At 27.4% G+C, this 22066-nt stretch overlaps 2 protein-coding genes across 2 annotated transcripts in view; both read left to right on the forward strand.

The window, feature by feature from the left end:
- The window catches only part of LOC107455522 (uncharacterized), a 66096-nt gene that overhangs the window by 12292 nt on the left and 31738 nt on the right, over nucleotides 1-22066 (forward strand). The window contains exons 4-7 of the mRNA XM_087156164.1: nucleotides 1957-2019; nucleotides 9284-9521; nucleotides 10827-10936; nucleotides 21374-21518. Coding sequence (XP_087012290.1) covers nucleotides 1957-2019; nucleotides 9284-9521; nucleotides 10827-10936; nucleotides 21374-21518 — 556 coding nt within the window. The remainder of the gene's footprint in view (nucleotides 1-1956; nucleotides 2020-9283; nucleotides 9522-10826; nucleotides 10937-21373; nucleotides 21519-22066) is intronic.
- Nucleotides 15994-17145, forward strand: LOC147801131 (uncharacterized). The gene has a single exon (XM_087156167.1). The coding sequence runs from the start codon at nucleotides 16079-16081 to the stop codon at nucleotides 17009-17011; it is 933 nt and encodes a 310-aa protein (XP_087012293.1). The 5' UTR covers nucleotides 15994-16078; the 3' UTR covers nucleotides 17012-17145.

The following is a 22066-nucleotide window of genomic DNA, read 5'->3' on the forward strand; positions in this document are numbered from 1 at the left end:
TCCAGGAGTTCCCTTTTCTTCTGGATTGGGTTAAAAATGACAAGGCAACGTAGCTGAACATTAGTGGTTGTAAACTCAAAAATAGGGTCGGCTGTTGAACGACGGTTATAAAAAAAATTAAAAAATAAAGAATGTAATATGGTAAATGTAGTATAATTTGGTAATTTTGTCATGATACCTTAGAGCAGGGATGGGCGAACTTTTTTAGTCGAGGGCCAAAAATCGGGGGGAAAAAAGTTTGGTGGACCGAGTAGAAACTTGTAAAATAAAAATAATAAAAAAATGATATACAAGTTTTAATTCAAATATTTAATGAGATGAATGAAATTGCTATTTCATTTTTAAAAGCTCCTTATATTGAAGTTCGAAGTGAGATGTGCTTATTTTAAGGAACGATGTTAAATGGTTTTCTGTTAGTCTACTTCTGAAATGATTTTTTCTAAGGTTCATAGTTGAAAACACTTGTTCACATATATAAGATGAAGCAAACATTACACTGATTTTCTGGGCATGAGATATTAAATTTTGGAAACTAGCTTTTGGTAATGATTTGCAAAACTCAAACATCTTTAGAAACAACACTAATGTGCGATCTTTACATACTCAATAAATAATGTTAAAACTCGCACCGGCTCGTTGGAGCTTAAAATGCGCTGTCTGCCACATGTGAAGCATAATTCACCTATGTTAGATTTCATATGTCTGATCCTCGAGAAAGACAAACGCTAGTTGGAGCTATTCTATAAAGAACTTCTGCGTTCAAAATTTTAACAATTGAAGCTGTCTGTGCTAACTATTTCAATCAATCCCATCAATAGAGAAAGTAAAAAGATCATCAGTACTTTGTTTAAAAAGAAAGAAGAAAAAATAGCTTTAAACAAAGTAGACAAAATAATGGTTGTAAAATGTAACTTGTTTATATTCGCTACGGATCGGCAAGTTAGAATTCTATCCGCGGGCCGGATAAAACCTTCCGGCGGGCCACAGTTTGGTTAAATTTGCTTTTTGGATTCCTATTTTTTACTAAATTTGCGGTGATAAGAACCAAAATTTTGAAAACAAGTATTTCTGGTAAACCGTTACCAAATGAATGACTTAAATAGAGTATATTTTGGCCTTATTTACCAAAATTATGTTGTTGTTTTTTTAAACTAGTAATGTCATTACCATACAGAGTCGTCGGTTATTTTCCCAGAAGTAACGAAAACTACACTAGTTACATATGCTTTTGAAATATAAAAATATTAGATGTTTAGAGTCCATGAGTTGATAAAAAAACACTGCTTTATGAAAGCACAGCTTAACATGTACAAATATGTATTCTATCCATATATGCGCGTAAAATGAAAATGCCATATACAGGGAAATTCGTAATAACCAACATTAATACATACTTTCTTTTAAAACTAAATTCAAGAACAGAACACATAAGAGGTCCAAAATTAATGCTTAAGCAAGTAAGAAAATTATCAAAATCTAAGTAACCACTACTGAGAAAGGCGGGACTGAGAACATTAAATTTGTTTGACTGCCTGAGGAAAATGATAGAAACTGAAAGACCAATCCCATATCTCCAAGTTTACACAAGTAATCAACATGGTTTTTACTGTTTTACATTGTCTAGGCACTTAGGAAATTTTCCTCACTTAAAATTTGATTTGATTTAATTCTTAAAATTTGATTTTTCCTTCTATTTTAATTTGTTACATTCAATGTGAAAGCTTTTCTGACTTCAGTTTCTACACGAATTCTAAAAGATTATAAAACACCTAGTATATTTATAATTAATGTGACCTTTAGTTCAGAGAAAGAAAATATTTTCGAATATGACATATGCATGCCAATGAATAATGAACCGATCTAAAAAAAATTATAGTGTCTCTCCTTTGAAAAACATTAATTGTTGAAATAAAATGTAAATAAAATATTAAATATTTTGCTCGATTATTCTTACAGCAAGTTTCAAATGTGAAAATAATGGAACACTCTTACAGAATGGATCATGCCTCTGTGCACCAGGTAAGAATTTTTTTTATTCACAAAGTGTTTTAACAAACTTTTGCATTCAAAAACTTTTACCGAAGGAAATTCGTGTACAAATTTGTAATCATTTTTTAAATAGTTTCAAAACCATGAAAAAAAAAAAAGATCTCTGTGGGTGCTTTGTTCAGCCAATCATGTTTTGACCAATTCTATCTCTCAGTTACTGTATAAATCCCACGGCACGATACAAAACAAATAGTTACATAAGATTTGCCAAGTTGGCCAGGATACATTCTGGTTGTTAAACCGTCTTAGGTAGAAACAATCAATAAATCATTCTTCTCACATACAACAGTATGAAATATCATCTTTTTTTTATAGTTATTTGACTGTTTTGGTTAAATATGATGAAGTAACAAATAAATAAATTGTTATGTTTACAGAGAAATTTCTAACAGTGTTGATGCAATCTTTTGGGAATTAGAAAAAAGAACTGAAAAGTATTAATTTTGAAAAAAAAAAAGTTGATTTAGCTTCTATTGATATCGATCATCTCAACTGTTGTCATATTTTTGCAAGTATTAAACAGAGCACAAAAGTAAAATAATAAAATAGTAAAATGAAGTAAAATAAAAGTAAATAAAGTAAAATAAAAGTAAATAAAGTAAAAAAAAGTAAATAAAGTAAAAAAAAGTAAATAAAGTAAAATAAAAGTAAATAGAGTAAAATAAAAGTAAATAAAGTAAAACAAAAGTAAAATAAAGTAAAATAAAAGTAAAATAACGTTTTAAAATACGGTTTTATATTTTTATTATTAAAAAATCAATTGTATTTATTCCTTTGGCACATTCCAAATAAACATTTGCTGTATTTTATTCATTCCATGATCAAAAGTGCTTCAACGGGATTGCACTTGAAAATTTTCTTAGAAAATCTCTAATGAGATGAAAGAAATGTTTATGTTTTGATCTTAGAAATAACTTTCACCACCTCAAATTTGCATTTCGTAATGGATTTTTGTATATTAAATCTACAAAGCAGTACAGCTGTAGATGTATGTTTTATGTAAATGATTTAAAAAAATAACTTGAAAAGAGAACCTTGAATAAAATGTCTTACATAACAAATAAAATATGTCTGGAGTGACTTTGCTACAGAACAGCTTTTCTGCACATTAGGAACAAAAATAGTAATTCAAATAAATCATGATAAAGAAATTTTTTTACGCAGTTTTTATTTTTTTTATTGCTTTCGTATACATTAATAGTTTATAAATGTATTCATGAGTCTCACCTGAAGGGGGATTTCGAAATATAATAATGAAAATAATTAAAAAGAAGTGATGATATAATCTTAAATAAAATGTTATAAAAGAATAATAATGTCCCATTTGATTTCGTTAGAAATAGAGATAAAAAAAATAAAACAACCAAATTGGCTAAAAGATAGCTTTTCTTCTCATTAAGAACAAAAATAGTAGCAAAAATAGAACATGATAATAAAGTAATTCTTTTTGCACAATTATTTACTATACTTATAGTATACCAATAAATAAAGGTTTAGTACGAAGGTTCAATTGCTTATAAATGTATTAATGAAAATAGGGCTTATTTGCGCAGAATTTTATATAAATTCTTAGACACTCTAAAAGTAAAGGTTGGCCTTATCATTAAGTTTTCAAGACAAACAAAATGTTTCATTTGAGAGCTTGGATAGAGCTAGAATGAAAAAAACGCCAAGATAAGGTTTAGAAAACCTGTAAATAAAAGCTAAAACATGAGATTTTTTGTAAAGGTTTTAGCGTTCTTTTATTCAATCTTTAAGGAAGCAAGCCTTGCATACTAATATTTCTTCTAAGTTTAAGAAAGGATAAATCAGTCAACCTTTCTATTCTAAGGAAATATAAATAAAAATACAACGTTTGCCATAAGGTTACATATCAGGGAATATATATCATAGGAAAATTAACTATTAGAATTCATTTGAAAAAAAAAGGTATGATAAATTTTAATTAAATTAAGAAATTATGATAATATGTCTCTTTTTATTTGATTTTTTAAAACATAGATTTTTTTCTCATTTCGAGCGAAAATAGTAGAATAAGTAAAAAATTATATTTTTAAAATTTTTTGTTCAATATTTACTTTTACTTCGTATTCTTTTATTTACATTAATAGTTTAGAAATATATATTTACCTGATTAAAATTCAAAACACAATAAAAATAATTAAAAGTATCGTCAGGATCCTGATTCCTCTCCCCCGCATTGGATTGACCCCTTGACCTGAGGGTCAGAGGGTGAAGGACATTGGAGGTGTCGTCCCCTACCTTGGGGGTGGAGCAAAGGACTGTCTTATGAGAAAAGAGGATTTTTAAAGATGAGATTAGTTTTGAACGCCGAAGAGTAGGGTTGTAATTGAACGATGATAGATTGAGTATGAACAAAAAGAAAGGGAGCAGTTGCGCTCCAAAAACATTATACTCAACAGCTCATGTATCTATTTGTAACTTTTCTGTAAATAATTCTATAAAAATTTGTGAGACATTTCGTCTCTTGGTTCGTTTTTATGTCCTCTTAATGATGGCCAAGGACTATTTCAATTATAGCTTATTTATTATTAAATTCTTGATTATAGAATTATTTACAGAAAAGTTACAAATAGATACATGAGCTGTTGAGTATAATGTTTTTGGAGCGCAACTGCTCCCTTTCTTTTTGTTCATACTCAATCTATCATCGTTCAATTACAACCCTACTCTTCGGCGTTCAAAACTAATCTCATCTTTAAAAATCCTCTTTTCTCATAAGACAGTCCTTTGCTCCACCCCCAAGGTAAGGGACGACACCTCCAATGTCCTTCACCCTCTGACCCTCAGGTCAAGGGGTCAATTCAATGCGTGGGAGAGGAATCAGGATCCTGACAAGTATGTTCCCCTAATAGAAATTCACAATAAAATAATAATAAGATGTATCTTCACCAGATGAAAGTGCAAAACATAATAATAATAGTTAGAAGTATATTATCCTGATGAAAATTCAAAACGTAATTATAATAATAATAACACAGATGATATAATCTAATTAATGAAGGACAGAATTAAAATCAAATTTTCATTTCGCAAAAATAAGAGTAAGGCGAAACGTGATGGTACATCCTTTATATTTATTAACACTATATTTCGTTCTTTTTTTCTTCCCACTTTTAAATTTTGTAGTATAGAATTGTGTGAAAACTAGTTCTCGAAAGGGATTATTATAAAATAAAACAAAAGTTCTTGATTGTTACTAAATCCTGAAAAAAAAATATTTTATCTCATTTAAGAACTACAAAATATCCATTCATTCTTCAGTAATTTTGTAAATATATTATTTAAAAAAAAACTATTCTTTCTTGAACCTTTGTATTCGGGCATTAAATTACACAGTTTCGCTCACAACCAATAAATTATTTAACTCGTTAAACGTTACTAATATTGCTTTTAGTGTTTTTAATGATACAATTAAATTGCAAGTTTTATTTCACACTAGGGCATTTAAATCCTTTTTGTATTTAAACGTTTTCCTGAATTTAAATTTTTTTTTTGACTTGGTTATGTTATATTTGGTAGTTACTGACATACTTAATTTATTCCTCAATAAATTTAAATGAAAAGAGACCTAATAAAAACTTCTTTTTCCTGTAGTAATATTATACATATTTGTTATTTAACTATATTCATTAGTTTGTTAAGTTATAATTTGTACAATGATACTACATGCCTTATTTGTAGTCATAAATTTTAATCTGGGTCTTTTTCTTTTTTAAATTTTTTAGAAAATATTTATTAAATGACCAGTTATCATCATTGATTATGTTTGTAAAGTATGGTTATTTTACTTTTAACATTGTTTTTTTTTTTAAACATTATAATAAAGGAACTTGGTTTTTAGAGTATTTTATCCAGCTGGTTTAAAAATAATACTTAACAATTCTCTGAACAACATGCAATTCAAAAATACTTTACTTTTAGTCTAGTTATGAACAGTAACATTATGAATTTATTATAATAAAATTTTCCTTTCTAGTTTTACTTAATAGCTTTTCGTATTTTAAAACTTTTCAAATATTCTGAAAATCTCCCAACTAACTTTACACAAAAAGACTATTTAAATTCATGCAAACTTGAAATGAAGGCAAATCCGTGATAGTTGGTTAGCAACTATCTCTTTCACAAGAAAATATTTCTAAAATGAAATCATAAATATTTTTCTAGGTTGAAAAATCGATACGGGTTCTTAAGAACTGGTATAAAGACGTTTACATTGAAATTGAAATAAATAGTAATAAATCGATTGTGTACAGAGAGCGAAAAAAGCAGACTACCCTGAATAACTTTTGATCTGAAGATTGGATCTTTACGTTCTAGGACTCAATCTTAATGACTCGAGGGTGTGACCTCAAATATGTCAATTAATAAGTACAGACGATATTTTCAGACACAAAAATGTACTTTCATTGAATCGTCAAATACCTTTTTCCTTGAAGGATTTGGATTTCTGACCCCCAAAAGTTTGATCAAGAGAGCGCTCCAAAGTTTAGACCCTTTAATCTTTATTTTAATTTTTGTGTATTTCCCTATGTCTCAAGAACATTTTTAAGCGAATTTAAAAAATTTTGAACAAAATTATAAAATTTGTTTATGCAAAGATAATTCCATGCAAAACATATTTTTTGGAAATATTTATTATTTTATTTAATAATGGTCGAAAAATTTTTGAATTGTGAGATATACAAATTTTTTCACAGAATACGATTTTACATGGCAAAATACAAAATTTGAGCAAAATCGGTCGAATAGTTTCTGAGAAATCAAATTTTAAATATCTGACTTCTTTGAAATTCGATTTCTCAAGAACTATTCAACCAATATTGCTAAATTTTTGTATTTTTTCATGTATGATTATAGTCCTTAAATGGTGTAAAAAATTGCTCACCTTACAGTTAAAAAAATTTTCAGCTATTTTTAAATTAAGCAATAAAAATTTTATAAAAGTTATATTTTACATTGAATTATCTTTGGATGAATAAATTTTATTATTGTGCCGGAGAATTTTTCATTTCGCTTAATAAGTTCTCGAGACATAGCGAAATACGCAAAAAAATTAACTGAACTAATAACATTCACCATACTTAATCAACTGTTATTTAATGTTTATATTTTTAAAGAGAGAGCCATGTTTTTCTTCCATGTGATACAGGAAAAAGGTTTTAGAGCATAAACTGTTTTTTCGCATAGCTATAAGTCATGAATTGACAAATTCTTAAATTAATTGTGTAAATCTCATAATGCTACATGCTACAATACAACATCATACTATGATATAAAGTGTTTCATAATAATCACCCTTAATACAGATTTTTAGAATTCTTTTCTAACATGAAGTAAGGAATATTTGAAAATTAGATGTCATTTAAGTAAAGAAAAAACAAAGAAAAACTCCATAAAAATCTAAAAACTAACAACAGAAAGCTGTTGTACAGAACATTAAAACATGTTCATTTGTCGAAGGAAAGAAGTGGAAATACAATTGTTGGAAACCCTTCCGAGTTTCAACCGGTGATCAAACAGGTTTTTATGTTGTGTACAATTGCGCCTTTCTTAATAGTGATTTGTCAGATATCGATAATGTTATTGTTTTTCCTTGCTTAAATATTAATTAGGTACCCATTAGGTGTATTCTTTTTGGTCGTAATTTTTGACAAGACTCTAAAATTATGTACGTTATTAAGAGTGATTTTCAAAAGAGCACAATTTTTACTCTTCCTAAATTTTAAGTAATAAAAGCTTTTTCATGTGAACCATCGTCATAAATTAAATACATCCCATTCTTATTAAATTTATTAATGCTGTTTCATACGTTGGAAATATTATAAAAATGCTTTTCTTTTTCCTTGAAATTTGTTATAAAACTTAAATGCAATGTCTAGACGCCATTTTCTTTTTCTATACTTTCCCCACCCACAATTCTACTTATTGCAAAATGAGTTTCTTTTTTTTGTGTGGTAGAAATACGGTATTTCTATATGACATGAAAAGCATTTGTAAGTAAAAGCAGCAGGTGAAATAAATTTGATTTACTAACACTTTGGCTTTAGCACGTAGTAAATTGAAATGGAAAAGTATTTTCACTATTCATGCCATTGTTCTTTTTCTAGGTAAAATGCAACATTAATTTATATATATATATATATATAAAATAATAAAAAAAAATTTTACTACAGATAAGCTGCAAATACATAGAACACGTAAAATAAGTTATAAATACAAAGAAAAAAAAATGCAAGTTAAAAATAATAATTTTATAGTGAAGAAGAAAATCTATTAATAAATAAAATGCTTTAAAAACTATTTAAAGAAAAAACCACCTAAAAAGGCCAAAAAACAAAATGAGGGAAAGATATAATTTTGTTGTCAGCCCACACGATTATATCTGCAAAAAAGAGTGCTTTCTAATATTGTATTAATATATCCGAAGCAAAAATATATCAATTTAATAGTGTGAGGAGCACCAAAAAATTTAAATGAAAATAAAACTTATTAAGTAAAAATGAAAAATTAAAAATATCAAGAACAAAAATAAATAAATATTTAGGAAAATACAGAATTAAACTTAAAATGTAACATATTAAGCGAATTCAAATGTCTTTCCACTTATCTTGCAAAAATGATTTAAAACATGATCGTACCAAGTTTGCCTTATAATAAAAGATAAAAATGAAAATGTTAATAGAATATAGTGGGATATACTTTATGGATCTTTGTTACTGTAGTACAGAACCACATTTGATTAGACAGTTACTTTGGATTGGCCTGTAACTGGATGTGCGAGTAAGATAATTATATTATACGGGATAATTCAAAGTTTATAATTAATAAAAAGTCGAATTTCAATTATAAAATTTTAATTTTGATGATTTTTAGAGAAATTATTATAATATATTAATACATAATATTCAGGTTTGAAATTTAACAGTAACCTTGCTCATTAGTTACTAACAATACTGTAATTATTTTCTTCTTTTTTTTGACACCTAGCAGTGAGTTATAGTTGACAGTGTTGGTAAGCGCATCTGTGAATATTTTGCCAGCAGAAGGCCTTTTTACGGTCACATCAAATTTGCACAGTTATATAATTTCAGATACCAATATTATAGTTTAACATTGAGCAGATTATTTTGAGAATATATGCGAGAATTTAGTTGGTTTATGGAAATAAACTGCATTCACTTAATAAAATATAATCCGTTCTTATTTTAAGGTTTTCAAGGAAAATCATGTGAAGAAAACTGTCCATCTGGTTACTTTGGTTTGCAATGTAATAAGCAATGTGATTGTCCAAAGTGCTTGAATCCCATCCGGCGCTGTGAGTGTTTTAAAGAATCACCTGATAAAAGTAGATCTCAAAATCATTATTTGAGTCAGAGACCTCAACTAGTTATCAACTGCAATGATGGTCCTGATTGTAATCCAACAAATGGTCATTGTGACTGTCACAAGTAAGAAACTACATATATATATATATATATATATATATATATATATATATATATATATATATATATATATATATATATATATATATATATATATATATATATATATATATATATATTTAATATCTATATATATTTTTTTAAATTTGGAGCGGATTTATTATAAATAATTGATTGATTCAAGCACTTTAAAACAATAGCTTTTGACCTTTTGCACTTACGGTACTTCTGCTAAGTAAAATGCTTGCTGTCAGTTTAAATTTATATATGAGGCCATGGTAACCCAGTGGTTAGATAATAAGACTCCAGTCCTGATGGGTCAGGGTTCGATCCGCCACTCCTCTAGTACCTACCGAGTATATGCGATATACGGACTCGTAAAATTTGTGGAATGAACCCTAGTGGTCGGTTGCTGAGCAGTACCATGGGTATGAATAAATTTCCTTCCCCTTGTCTAAATTAAGAAAGTGGCATAAATGAGTGGTGCTGCCATCTATTTGTGGAGTTCTGAGCTAAGACGTACTTTCACCTTTGCGGTGCTCTCTTATGAAACGAAAGGGTTCCCACCCTGACTTAATTCGCGAAAGGCCACTGGCCGGCAAGCTTGGTCTATTTATGTGTCATTAGAAACAACAACAACATTTACTTGTTATAACTCCTTGTTTACTGAATTTCTATATACATTCTTTCTTCAACTAAATACTAAAAAGGGCACTGGTTGCTTAATTTTATACTACTAAATAATCTTAAAGATATAATAAAAAGTTTGAAAATTAGAGATGTGAGGTTTTTTATGCGTAGAAATTTAATTGATTAAGAGTAATTAAGCTCGCAATCGAGTTCAATTAATTTTTTTGCAATTAATATATTGATCAGTAGTAATAATTTATATTGGAAGAAAGGCAAACGTATTACAGTAACATAATCATATAAAGAAATAATTAATTAATTATTAGCAATCACAATTTTTTTAACAATTATAATTTTAATCACGATGATAAGCAATCCTAATTTACCGTTTCATGAACATTATAGTTGGTCAAACATCGAATTTACGATTACGCATACTATTAAATTTCAATTAATTAACACGTAAGATTAATTTACTATTAATTCAATTATACGTTTAGTTTAAGATTAATTGTACTTATCGATAAATAGAAAATAATCGTATTTGTCAATAGAGAGTTTTTACTATAACGATTATAATCTTAATTTTAACTAATATTAAGCTATGATTTCAAATAATAACTATGAAATAATAATAATACAATTCTATGATACGAATAAAAGTTAAAACATTGACAGGTGTAATACAACTTGCCCAAATGGAACATACAAAAGATGTACATATAATTGTCGCTGTGAAAATGGAGGAACGTGTAAGTCGTCAAGCGGAACGTGCATTTGTTCTTTCGGTACGTATCTTTTTAATTCTTACTTTTTAATTCGTTTTTTTTTTTATTATTTATTAGTGACCCTTACCTCAAGTCATTGATAAAACACCTAAGAGTTCTGCCTAGATATTTCCACGCAAGGTCTATTGAGTACTTAGACCGAGAAACGTACAATCCCTGGCTATGTTATTAGACGCATTATAAGATTCTTTGTAAAATTATAATTATCAGGCGATACTATACAGCTGCTGTATCGCTTTTACACGGATGAAACCGGTTTGCATTTGTTTACGCTCCTGCATCAATTGGTTAAAGGCCTGTTTAGACGATCCAATTTCTTGGACAGAGATTGATTGATATTGATGGAAACTTGTTTTGCTTTGAGCTTTGATCGTGTAAACAAACATCCAAGAACTTGGTCCAACTTCTTGGACGATAGTAGAGCATGTTCTACTTTCCATCCAAGTTTTTTCTCCCTTAACCAATCAGCGTCTTAGGTTTTGTGACGTCAACAATCAGGCAGCAAATTATGTCATCTTCTTGTCCGTTTTCATATATTTTAGTCCAAATAAATTGATCTGTTGCGGTTTATTTGTGTTATTATGATTTTATTTGAATTTATTTAGTAATTTTAAACTCATGTAAGTATTATTTTATAATGTTGAATATGAACAATGCGCATGCGCAAGTGTTTCTTTCAACGAATCAGCGACATTCAAGAACTAGGATAGTGTCAACGAATCATCCAATTTCTTGGACAGAGAAATCCGTCCAATTTCTCGGATTCAAGGAATTGGACCGTGTAAACAGGCCTTAACATTGCAATGCAACGCCGTTAAAGATAAATACAAATAGGAAGTATATAAAAAATCTCCCGAATAAAAACCCATTACATGTTTGTTTAAATATAAATGTATTGCCCATAAACTCGTGCAAATCGTGTCATTATTAAAAAACTACAGTGCGTCTAATAATGTGATCTAATTATTATAATATACTAATATAATACTCGATATAATATTTATTCTATATTCATATAATATATCGTCTAATTCTTTCTATCGTCAAATTTATATTATATATCGTCTAATTTAACCAATTGATACACTAACGTAAACAAGTGCAAACCGGTTTCAGTCACATAGAAACAATAAAGCTGTATAGTATCACCTAATAATTAAGATTTTACATAGAATCTTATAGGGCGTCTAATAATTCGGCCAGAGACTGTAGATTTGAAGAACAGTTCTGGAGATAACATAACTCCCAAGTACGGTATTTCGAAAGATTTTGTAAAGTGTTCATAAAATAGTATTTTAAGTACGAAGAATGTTCTAAAAATTACGCTATTCACCAACATTTATTAGCATGACAACCCAGCTAGTAGATTTTATATGCAGACGTTATTGATTTGTCATGAAGTGTAAAAAAAGAATATTTTAAACTTTTAAAACCGAGATTTATATATTAAAACATAAATACTGCAACTCCTAAAAAATATTTTTCTCAACTACCGTATAAATTGGCAGCTATTGAAAAATAATAGAATAAACTTAACTTCGTGAAATACTTCTTGGTGGAAACTAAAACACGTACATGATATGCTGAATGGATCACATAAAACTCCCAAAGTTAGTCCGACGGAAATGAAAAATCTAACCCAGAGGTCGCCAAAGTAGTCTATATAGACCCCCAGGGGTCTATTTAACAAAAGCGGGGGTCGATTGTGCGTCGAAAAATAAAACAGTTCTCAATACGCAAATCACACATACCTAATTAAGTATGTAAAATTTGTGAATTATTTTTTATAATTGACTCAATATCAGTTTCCTTATAAAACATAAATTAATAAACGTATATTTATTGGGATGAAACAAGTGTGTACGTACCACCGCGCAGTGGCACGAACTCAGCGCAGTTTATAAGTCATATGCATATGTGCTCTTGTCCAAATATCACGTGTGACGAGCATTGACGTTACAAATGCAAATATCATACGCAGTTTCAGCTATCTTTGCAAACTGTGTTGAATTTTTGCAGTGTCATTATTAAAACTTTTATAGTTCTGGATAATTTGTTCAATAAGTTATTGTTTCAATAAAACCATTCGTTTAGTTTAGATATCAATTTTAATTATCAATGCACAAAAAAGAAGGTAAGCATTAATAATATGGATTAGTACAGCCCGCGACAAAACTATAGCACACTTTGAATTTTTTTACGAAAGTTACAAAATTGACCAATTTTGACGAAAATTAAAATTGACCAATTTTGAACCCAATATTGCGAACCTTGCAAAAAAACATCAGGCACACCCACTCATTGATAATGTAGCAGTAAACCTTTAGTTACTTTACTTATTATATCTACTTATGCATAATTACTTATTGTTTAATAATAAGGTATTTAAATTTCAATATTAATATATTTTTCGTAAAACTATTGTTACACAATGTACTATTACTTTAATAAATGTTTAAAATCATAAAATAAATGTACAAACACAGTATCTAATAGAGTTTTATTTAAATTAACAGAAAATTACTTTTGTGGGGGTCGATGGAGATTTCGAAAAATTATATAGGGGTCGATGATCAAAAAAGTTTGGCGTCCCCTGATCTAACCCATGGATTATCTCTACTGAGGCTATTTTAAGGTAGCTCTGTAACTGTAGTCAAAAGCAAGACCATATTCTAAGCTATTAATGTTTGGTTTCCTTCGGTAGCGGCAAAAATTTTAACAAAGAAATATGTAGTTTCTTCATTCCTTCAACATGAATGCATAGCTTTATTCTGTCATATGAAAAGCGATCCCAAAATATTTCATTCTTCTTTGCCGAAAACATAAAATTTCTCTCCTTGCATTAATAATTAAAACGTACGCTACTGTACCGCTTTCATCCATTTACAGCTTGCTTGCTTTTTTTATGAAATTGTATATAATTAAATTATATGTAACGTAATTTAGGATTTTTTTTGTAATTGCTATTTTTTAATACTTTATTATTCTTTCAAAGAGAATATGTAGTTTTACTTCGTCATTTGAAAAATGAGTCAGAAATATTTTATTTTTATTTGTCGGGAAACAAAAAATTTCACTTGATTCAATTAAAACACATCGCCTCCTCATTTTATTTTTTATTTATTTTTTTTTTTTTTATAAATAAATATGTAGTAAACGGAAAATTATCTATAATATGATGTAGGATTTTTAAAATTTTCATTTTTGAATATTTTTTCAATCAGAAATTCATTGTTTAGATTTTAAAAAAAATCACTTTTTCCCCCACATTTCACATAATATTTCTATTATGTGCAATTTTAAAAAAAAATTTATGCAGCATAACAACTATCTTTTTGTTTAAATTTTCAAAACTTTCAATTTGACATTTTTCTTATTAATTTTGAAGGAACTTGTAGAAAATTATCCCTTCTGAAAGTTAGAGTCAAGATATTATTCCTCGCAGATGATAGAATAAACTATTTTTACGTATATTCAATAACTTTTAAAACATTATAAATAACTATAAATTTCAAAAACAACAATATTGTTGCCTAAAAAACTGTAAATAAATAAATAACGGGAACAACTAGCATTTGTTTCGAGCAGAATTCCAAATCTTAATCGATTTTCAGAAGAAACCACTTAATAAAATTTAGAAATTGGAAAATTACTTTAATGAAACCAAGTAAATTTTTTTATTAAATCTCGTTAATTCTTTATTTAATTTAATCATTACTCAAAAATATTTTGAAATTAAATGATTCACAGTTATTCTGGTGGCTCCATCTATGGTATTTTATAAAATCTGAAGGTTTCATATTTTCAAATAGGTAGTTAATTGTGAAACAACAAACAAGTTAAATTATCGAATGTTTTTTAAACAATTCTTAATCATAATCGAAAATATAAGACTCTTTTATTTATTTCAAACAAAAAAATATTCTTATCTGAGTATTCAACTGCTGGATGATTGATAGGAATAAAATCGGAGATTATTTGTGTCAAAAACTATTTAATTATAATGATAAATTATAAATAATTATAAACATTATGAATAATAAAATATTATAATAAATTATAACAAATAATAAATTAATAAATAATAAAATATTAGCATAATTTATTATTTCTTACTACTTATTTTACATAATTTAAAAATACTTGATTAGCTATTTTAAACACCATGAAAAAAAGCAAAATTCTTGTAGAAATGTCAACTTTTAGCTAGAATTACACTATCATTAAATTGTTATTTTTAAGATTAACGTAGCGTATGTCAAAATGTACCTTTGTTTAAAAAATGTAATACAAAATAAATAAATAAACAAGCTGCAATTGAAAAGCGATATTATAAAAACTCAAGTAATTGTAAGCTTTTTAGCTGTAAGGAAACATAACTTGTTACGATAAGGAGAGAAAAAAATATTGTTTCAAAGAACTAGTGAAAAATGGACCATACTATTGAAAATTTGCTTTTGATAAAAATGTGATTAACCTATTAGAGATCATTTTTAAACATACATAGAATGAAAAATAAAAAATGATCCCATCATAAATAAAAAATGATCACAAAAAATAAAAAATGATCCCATCATAAATAAAAAATGATCACAAAAAATAAAAAATGATCAATTATAGAATAAAAAATTAAGTACACTCATGAAACGAATGGTAGTAGTACATTATTGAACAAATGTAATTTGCTACTTTCTTATTTTAGCTACCACATAAAGTAACAAAAAAATTGCTTTTATGGTTACAGATGAGAATTTAAAATTATATATATATAGATAATTACAAACCTGAGACTGAAATTAATGTACGGACTGATGGACAAAAACGGGCAAGGGGGTTGAGCTGGGACCAGGCATTTTTTATTAAACTGCTGCTGCCATATAGCAAAAATCGCATGAAACAAGTTGTAAACAAACGCCTTGCTATTTAGAGATGAATAGAAAGCAGAGTAGGCTATTTATTTGCGAACTTTCTAAAGATATGTTTTAAAAAAAATATGTTTATGAACTTTCTAAAGATATGTTTTAAAGATATGTTTTTACCCATTGTTTTAAGTCTAATTTCACTTATAATTATAAAAATTTGAAAATATCAATTTAATGTTTTAGTAAGCAAGCTTTCTATACATAAATATTGCTTCAAACAATGTCTTCGTCAAAAATTTTGTGTAAAGCATGTGCCGAACCAATTCTGGAAGACTCAGATGGATTAACATGCAAAGGTGAATGTAATTCTGTTTTTCATTTTCAATGTGGTGGTTTCGCTGAAAGAGCTTTTAGAAGACTTACTGTTGATAAAAAACAAAAGTGGACCTGCGCACAATGTTCAAAATCACAGGAAAATCCAACGAAAATAAAAAGTGCAACTAGCCCAGACATTCTCGAGGATATCTTACAGCAAAATAAAGACCTAAAAGAGTTAATAACTAACAAATTCAATGACTTAACCCGTTCAATTGAATTCAACAGTGAAGTAATTCAAGAGTTGAAAAATTCTATCACAGAGCTACAGAACGTAAACAAAACTTTACAAGCAAAAAATGATCAGCTAACTAGAGAAAGCGCAGAAATAAAGAAGGAACTGAATGAACTAAAAGAAGCAGTTATTGAACTCAAGCAATATTCCCGAAGATCCAACTTTGAAATAAGTAACTTACCCGAATGTGAAAATGAAGACATACAACAAGTAATATCCCAGATTGATAATGTTGCGAATACTAATATATCCGAAAATCTGATCACCGCTCACAGAGTCCCCAGCTTTAATAAAGATAAACCTAAACCCATCATCGTTCAAGTTAAATCCAAATCTGTACGTGATGAGCTCTTAAAGAAACTGAGAAATCGTAAACTTTCAACCTGCGAAGTCAACTCCAGATTCACTGAAATGCCTGTTTACTTCAATGAACATTTGACTCCCGAACTGAAGCATCTATTTTATCTTTCACGTAAGGCTAAATCTGAAAAGGGATTCAAGTTTTGTTGGGTTCGTGATGGTAAAATATTCCTGAGAAAAGATGAATCGTCCAAAATAATACGTGTGAAATCATCTCAAGACCTTAATACTCCATCCAACTGAAGAAACATTTTTATCTGTGCCGGACTGCCTAAAAATTGAAAATTTGGACGATTTAAAGTTTTTTATTACCTCAACCTGTAAGTTAAACATTAATATTTTACATATAAATATTAGAAGTTTAAGAGCCAACTTTGATAATTTTATTTCACATATTTCTAGCATGATTGAAAATATAAGTGTCATAATTATGTCGGAAATTTGGATTTACCAAAATGAAACTAATTTTTACTCAATAGATGGTTATAATTCATTCTTTAATTGCAGAAATAATAATCGCTCTGGAGGTGTTTGTGTTTTTATTAAAAAATGTCTTGATATTTCAGAGTTAGCTATACATTTTGTTTCCGCAGAATCTATATTACTTTATTGCAAATCTTTAGATTTATTATTTCTATCTTTATATAGATCTCATGATTTTACTGTTGATTTTTTTAATACTGAACTTAAAGTAATAATCTCTAAGCTTAAATATCCTAATATAATACTGATGGGTGATATAAATATTGATATTCTAAGTGATGATTTTATTACTCATGAATATATTAATTTATTATGCCAATTTGGATTTCAAAATTACATAGACAAACCAACTAGAGTAAATTCCTCATCAACTTGCATTGATCATGTCTTCGTAAAAACAAATAAATTTTCAATCAAATCCGGAATATTCATAAATGACATAAGCGATCACTATCCAACCTTTTGCAGTGCTCATTACGATGAGGTAAATAAAATTAAGGAAGCTGAAAATAAAATTTCAATCAACTATAATAAGCTCAATAATTATCTGTCAAATTACAAATTTAATTACAATCCTCAAGATTCTCTTGATCAACAATATCGAAGTTTTGTTTTCAAACTCAATAATTTAAAAAATAATTTTAAATATAAGCATAAATCAAACAAAAAAGCCAAAAATAACTGGATGACTAATAATATCTTGATTTTAATTCGAAGAAAGGAAAAACTATTCAAAAAAACTAGAAAATATCCATGGGATATTATTTACAAAACAGCATATAACACTATAGTTTCTGAGCTTAAGAACTTAATTAAAACAGCAAAATCAGAATATTTCAAATTCAAATTTTTAAATTGTGATTCAAATAAACAAAAATGGGATCTTGTAAATGGTATTATTGGTAATCAGAGCAAATCACTTACTTTACCTGATATTTTAAACGACTATGAATCTTCTGATCAATTCAATAAATCATTTGCAAATGCCTACAATACCTCAAACCCAAATTTAAACAGTTTGCAAATATATATTTCACCAAGTTTAACCTCGTTTGTTTTCCTAGAATTGAATGATTGTGAAGTACTTCACTTAATAAATTCTCTTTCTAATAAAAACTCCTTTGACTATGACGGTATTAATGTAAAATTAATTAAACTATTTGCTCTCAATAATATAAATTTTATAACTAATTTCATCAATACCTCAATCAAGTCATCCATATTTCCAACTTCTTTAAAAAGAGCAACCATAACTCCTATTTTTAAAACCGGCGATAAAAACTGCCTATCAAACTATAGACCAATTTCAATATTACCTGTTTTTTCCAAAATCATTGAAAAAGCTCTAGCTGATAAAATGTACAATTATTTAAAACATACAAATTTTTTCTCTGTTAATCAACATGGATTTATTAAAGGCAAAAGTACAGAAAAAGCTCTTTTGGAATTTTCAAAATTTATTCATAATAGTATTGCCGAAAATAAGACAACAGTAGCTATATTTCTTGATATATCAAAAGCTTTCGATAATGTCAATCACAATCTTTTAATTAAAAAATTAGAATTTGCTGGTTTCAGAGGAATTATGTTAAATTGGTTTGTTTCATATCTTTCAAACAGAGAACATAGAGTTAAAATCCGAAGTAATTTTAGTAATTATATTTTTTCAAACCGTGGTGTTCCTCAAGGATCTATTCTAGGACCCTTATTGTTTATTATATTCATCAATGACTTTTGTCAACTCAAACTTTTTGGTAAGATAATAACGTATGCTGATGATTCCGTAATTTTGTATTCTTGCACTGATTTAAATCAACTAATTTTTCAAATTCAATCTGATTTACGCATAATTTCAAAATGGTTTACAATAAATGACTTAAATTTAAATCTAAATAAAACTAAATATATTTATTTCAGTTTAAGAAAATCAGAATTTAACTTAAATTTAAAATTTCACTCTCTCTCCTGCAAAAGTACTAATGAAAATTGTCAATGCTATATTCTACAATCTGTAAACAATATCAAATATTTAGGACTATATATCGATTCTAATTTAAAATGGAAAACACATATTAACAATTTAGTTAAAAAATTGCGTTTCGTTTTAGTTAAATTTTATCACCTTAAGAATAAAATTCATTTTAATTTTGTGAAAGCACTCTATTACTCCTGGTTTTATTCTTTAATTAATTATGGTGCGATAATATATGGCGGTGAATATAAAACTAATTTACTTCCCTTAATCTCAGTTCAGAATAAATGCTTCAAGATTATTAATTCTCTAAATATAAATAATTCAAGTGTAACTACTACCAATATATATACAAGAATTAACCTATTACCATTTCGCCATAATGTATTTTTTCGTATTTTACTCTATTTACACAACAATAAATTAGTATGCAAATTAAAAACTAATGTGTCTGAAAGGAGACCTACTGAAATGTATGAGATTCCCTTCTTTACAAAAGAAATTTCACGAAAACAGTTTTTTTACTTAGCACCTAAATTATATAATAAATTACCATTTCAGTTGCAAAACATCAAAATATATTCTTCTTTTAAGCGTGCTTTATTTCAATTTGTGATGAACATTGACGATTTAGATCTCTATTTTTCACTTTAAAGGAAGCATTTGATTTTTTATACCAGTCTTGTGCCAATCCAAACGAATTTCTTATGTTACCTTTGTTATTTTTTTTATTTATTTATTTATTTTTTTATATATATAATTTCATGCATTTTTTTTTTTTTGTTTTCTATTATTACAGTGTTCAACAATATATGACGTCTTATGATGAGCAAAATAATTTATGATTGTATTTTTTTTTTTTTTTTTTTTTTTTTTTTTTTTTCTAAATTTCTATTTTAAATTTATTGTATTACTTTTCTTTGTCGCCTGGACAGGATTTTCCTCTTGACGACGAATATATATTCTTTGTATTTATGTGTTTTTGTTCTCAATAAAGTTATATTTGTTTGTTTGAAAAAAAAAAAAAAAAAAAAAAAAAAAAAGTCTTGATTAATCATCTTCACCCAATTAGTCAGGCAGTTTCTTATTGTTTGAAAATTTAGTTAAAGCAACGTTTGATTGCACCTCTTTTCAAATATTTTTCTATTAAAATAGGTTTCACAACACGTTAAAATTTGCTAATCCTTTTTTCCCCAATTGATTATACTGCTGCATGTAATTTTTTCAATCTGCTTATTGATGCATGGCTGATGTACAGTACAACTTTAAATGATGCATTGATGTTCAATACATAAAAATAAAAGGATTTACGCTGAATAGCTTTTGATGTAATGATCGGATTTTTACATAAGTTTGAGGACACAATCTCATTGGTACAAGGGGGGGACCTCAAATATGCTAAATAGTTAGTGCAAACGATATTTTAAGTTGATACAAAAACGTACTTTCTATGAATAAACGTAGTTTTTTATGGACGGATTGGGATTTTTAACCCCCAAAATATCGGGGGGAAATATGGACTCAACAGTTTTGGTCAGGAACGCGATTCAAATAGTGGGCCCCTTAATGTAAATTTCACTTTTTACATATTTCGTCATATCTCGAGAACTCTTTAAGCGAATTGAAATTTTTTTGCATGGAATTAAAAGCATTCTTTATTCAAAGATAATTACACGCACAAAAATAATATTTATTAATTTTTATTATGTAATTAAATAGTAATCTAAGAAATTTTGAATTGTAAACAATACATCATTTAAAAGAATGTAATTTATCTTTCAAAATAAAAATCCGAATGAAATAGATCGAATTGTTCCTGAGAAATCAAATTTTAAATATACGTTTACCGATTCCGGACTGATTTGTGTACATAAAATCTGTAACATTGCAGAAGAGAATGATAAAATTATTATTTTTTATTTCAGTTGCAAAATCTAATGAACAATCTCAATTTTTGATAAATACAAAATTGTAGTTATACTTTGTATGTTTGAAAATTTTAAATTTTTTTCCAAGATTCTATACATATAGTTTTTTATAACAAATTCATTATTTATTCTTTATTTTAAAAACTTATAAATTCATTTATTTACTATACCACTTACATTTCTTGTTTCATTCTTTCTCATATTCATACTGTTTACATTAAGGTTTTACTGGCGAGCGTTGCGAGTTACCTTGTCCAAAAGGGACATATGGTCGTGATTGCAACTCAAAATGTAACTGTAGCAACGGTGCTACATGTGATCCAGTAAACGGTACTTGCATTTGTGAGCCTGGCTACTTTGGGGATACGTAAGTACTTTTATATTTTACACTAATTATACGTTTCACTGTTTTTTTTAAAAAATATTTAGAGAATAGATTTTATAGTATTTTAGTTTTTCTGCATAATTTTCAGCATTCGGTATTTAAAAACAATATTATTAATTAATAGTTAATAACTTATTTAATATAGTAAGATGAAATTAAAATAGTAAGTGTTTAATGTAATAAGATATTTAAAATTACTGCGATAGTTTTTAATCTATTTATAGTCAAGATGGTGATGTGTTTATTACTTATGTAGTTGTAATGTCTATTAATCTTATCTTTTTTCCAGCACTGTATTTTTTTTAAACAATGTATGCAAAATTTGTTCCAAATATTATTGTAAGCAAAATTGAAAAAAATAATTTTTTTTTTTTTGAAAATGAAAAAGACTTACGTAAGAGGCACTTTTAGTTGCTTGCGATTTGTCAATATATTTTTATGAAACTTGGTACGTAATATATCATATATATGTATAGTCGTAGTGCAAAAAATTAGATTTCTTGTATTAAAAAAATGATTTTAAGATCAGC

This window comes from Parasteatoda tepidariorum, chromosome 12 (assembly GCF_982258835.1).
Source record: "Parasteatoda tepidariorum strain Cologne lab strain chromosome 12, Ptep-v5.0, whole genome shotgun sequence".
Classification (NCBI taxonomy): Eukaryota; Metazoa; Arthropoda; class Arachnida; order Araneae; family Theridiidae; genus Parasteatoda; species Parasteatoda tepidariorum.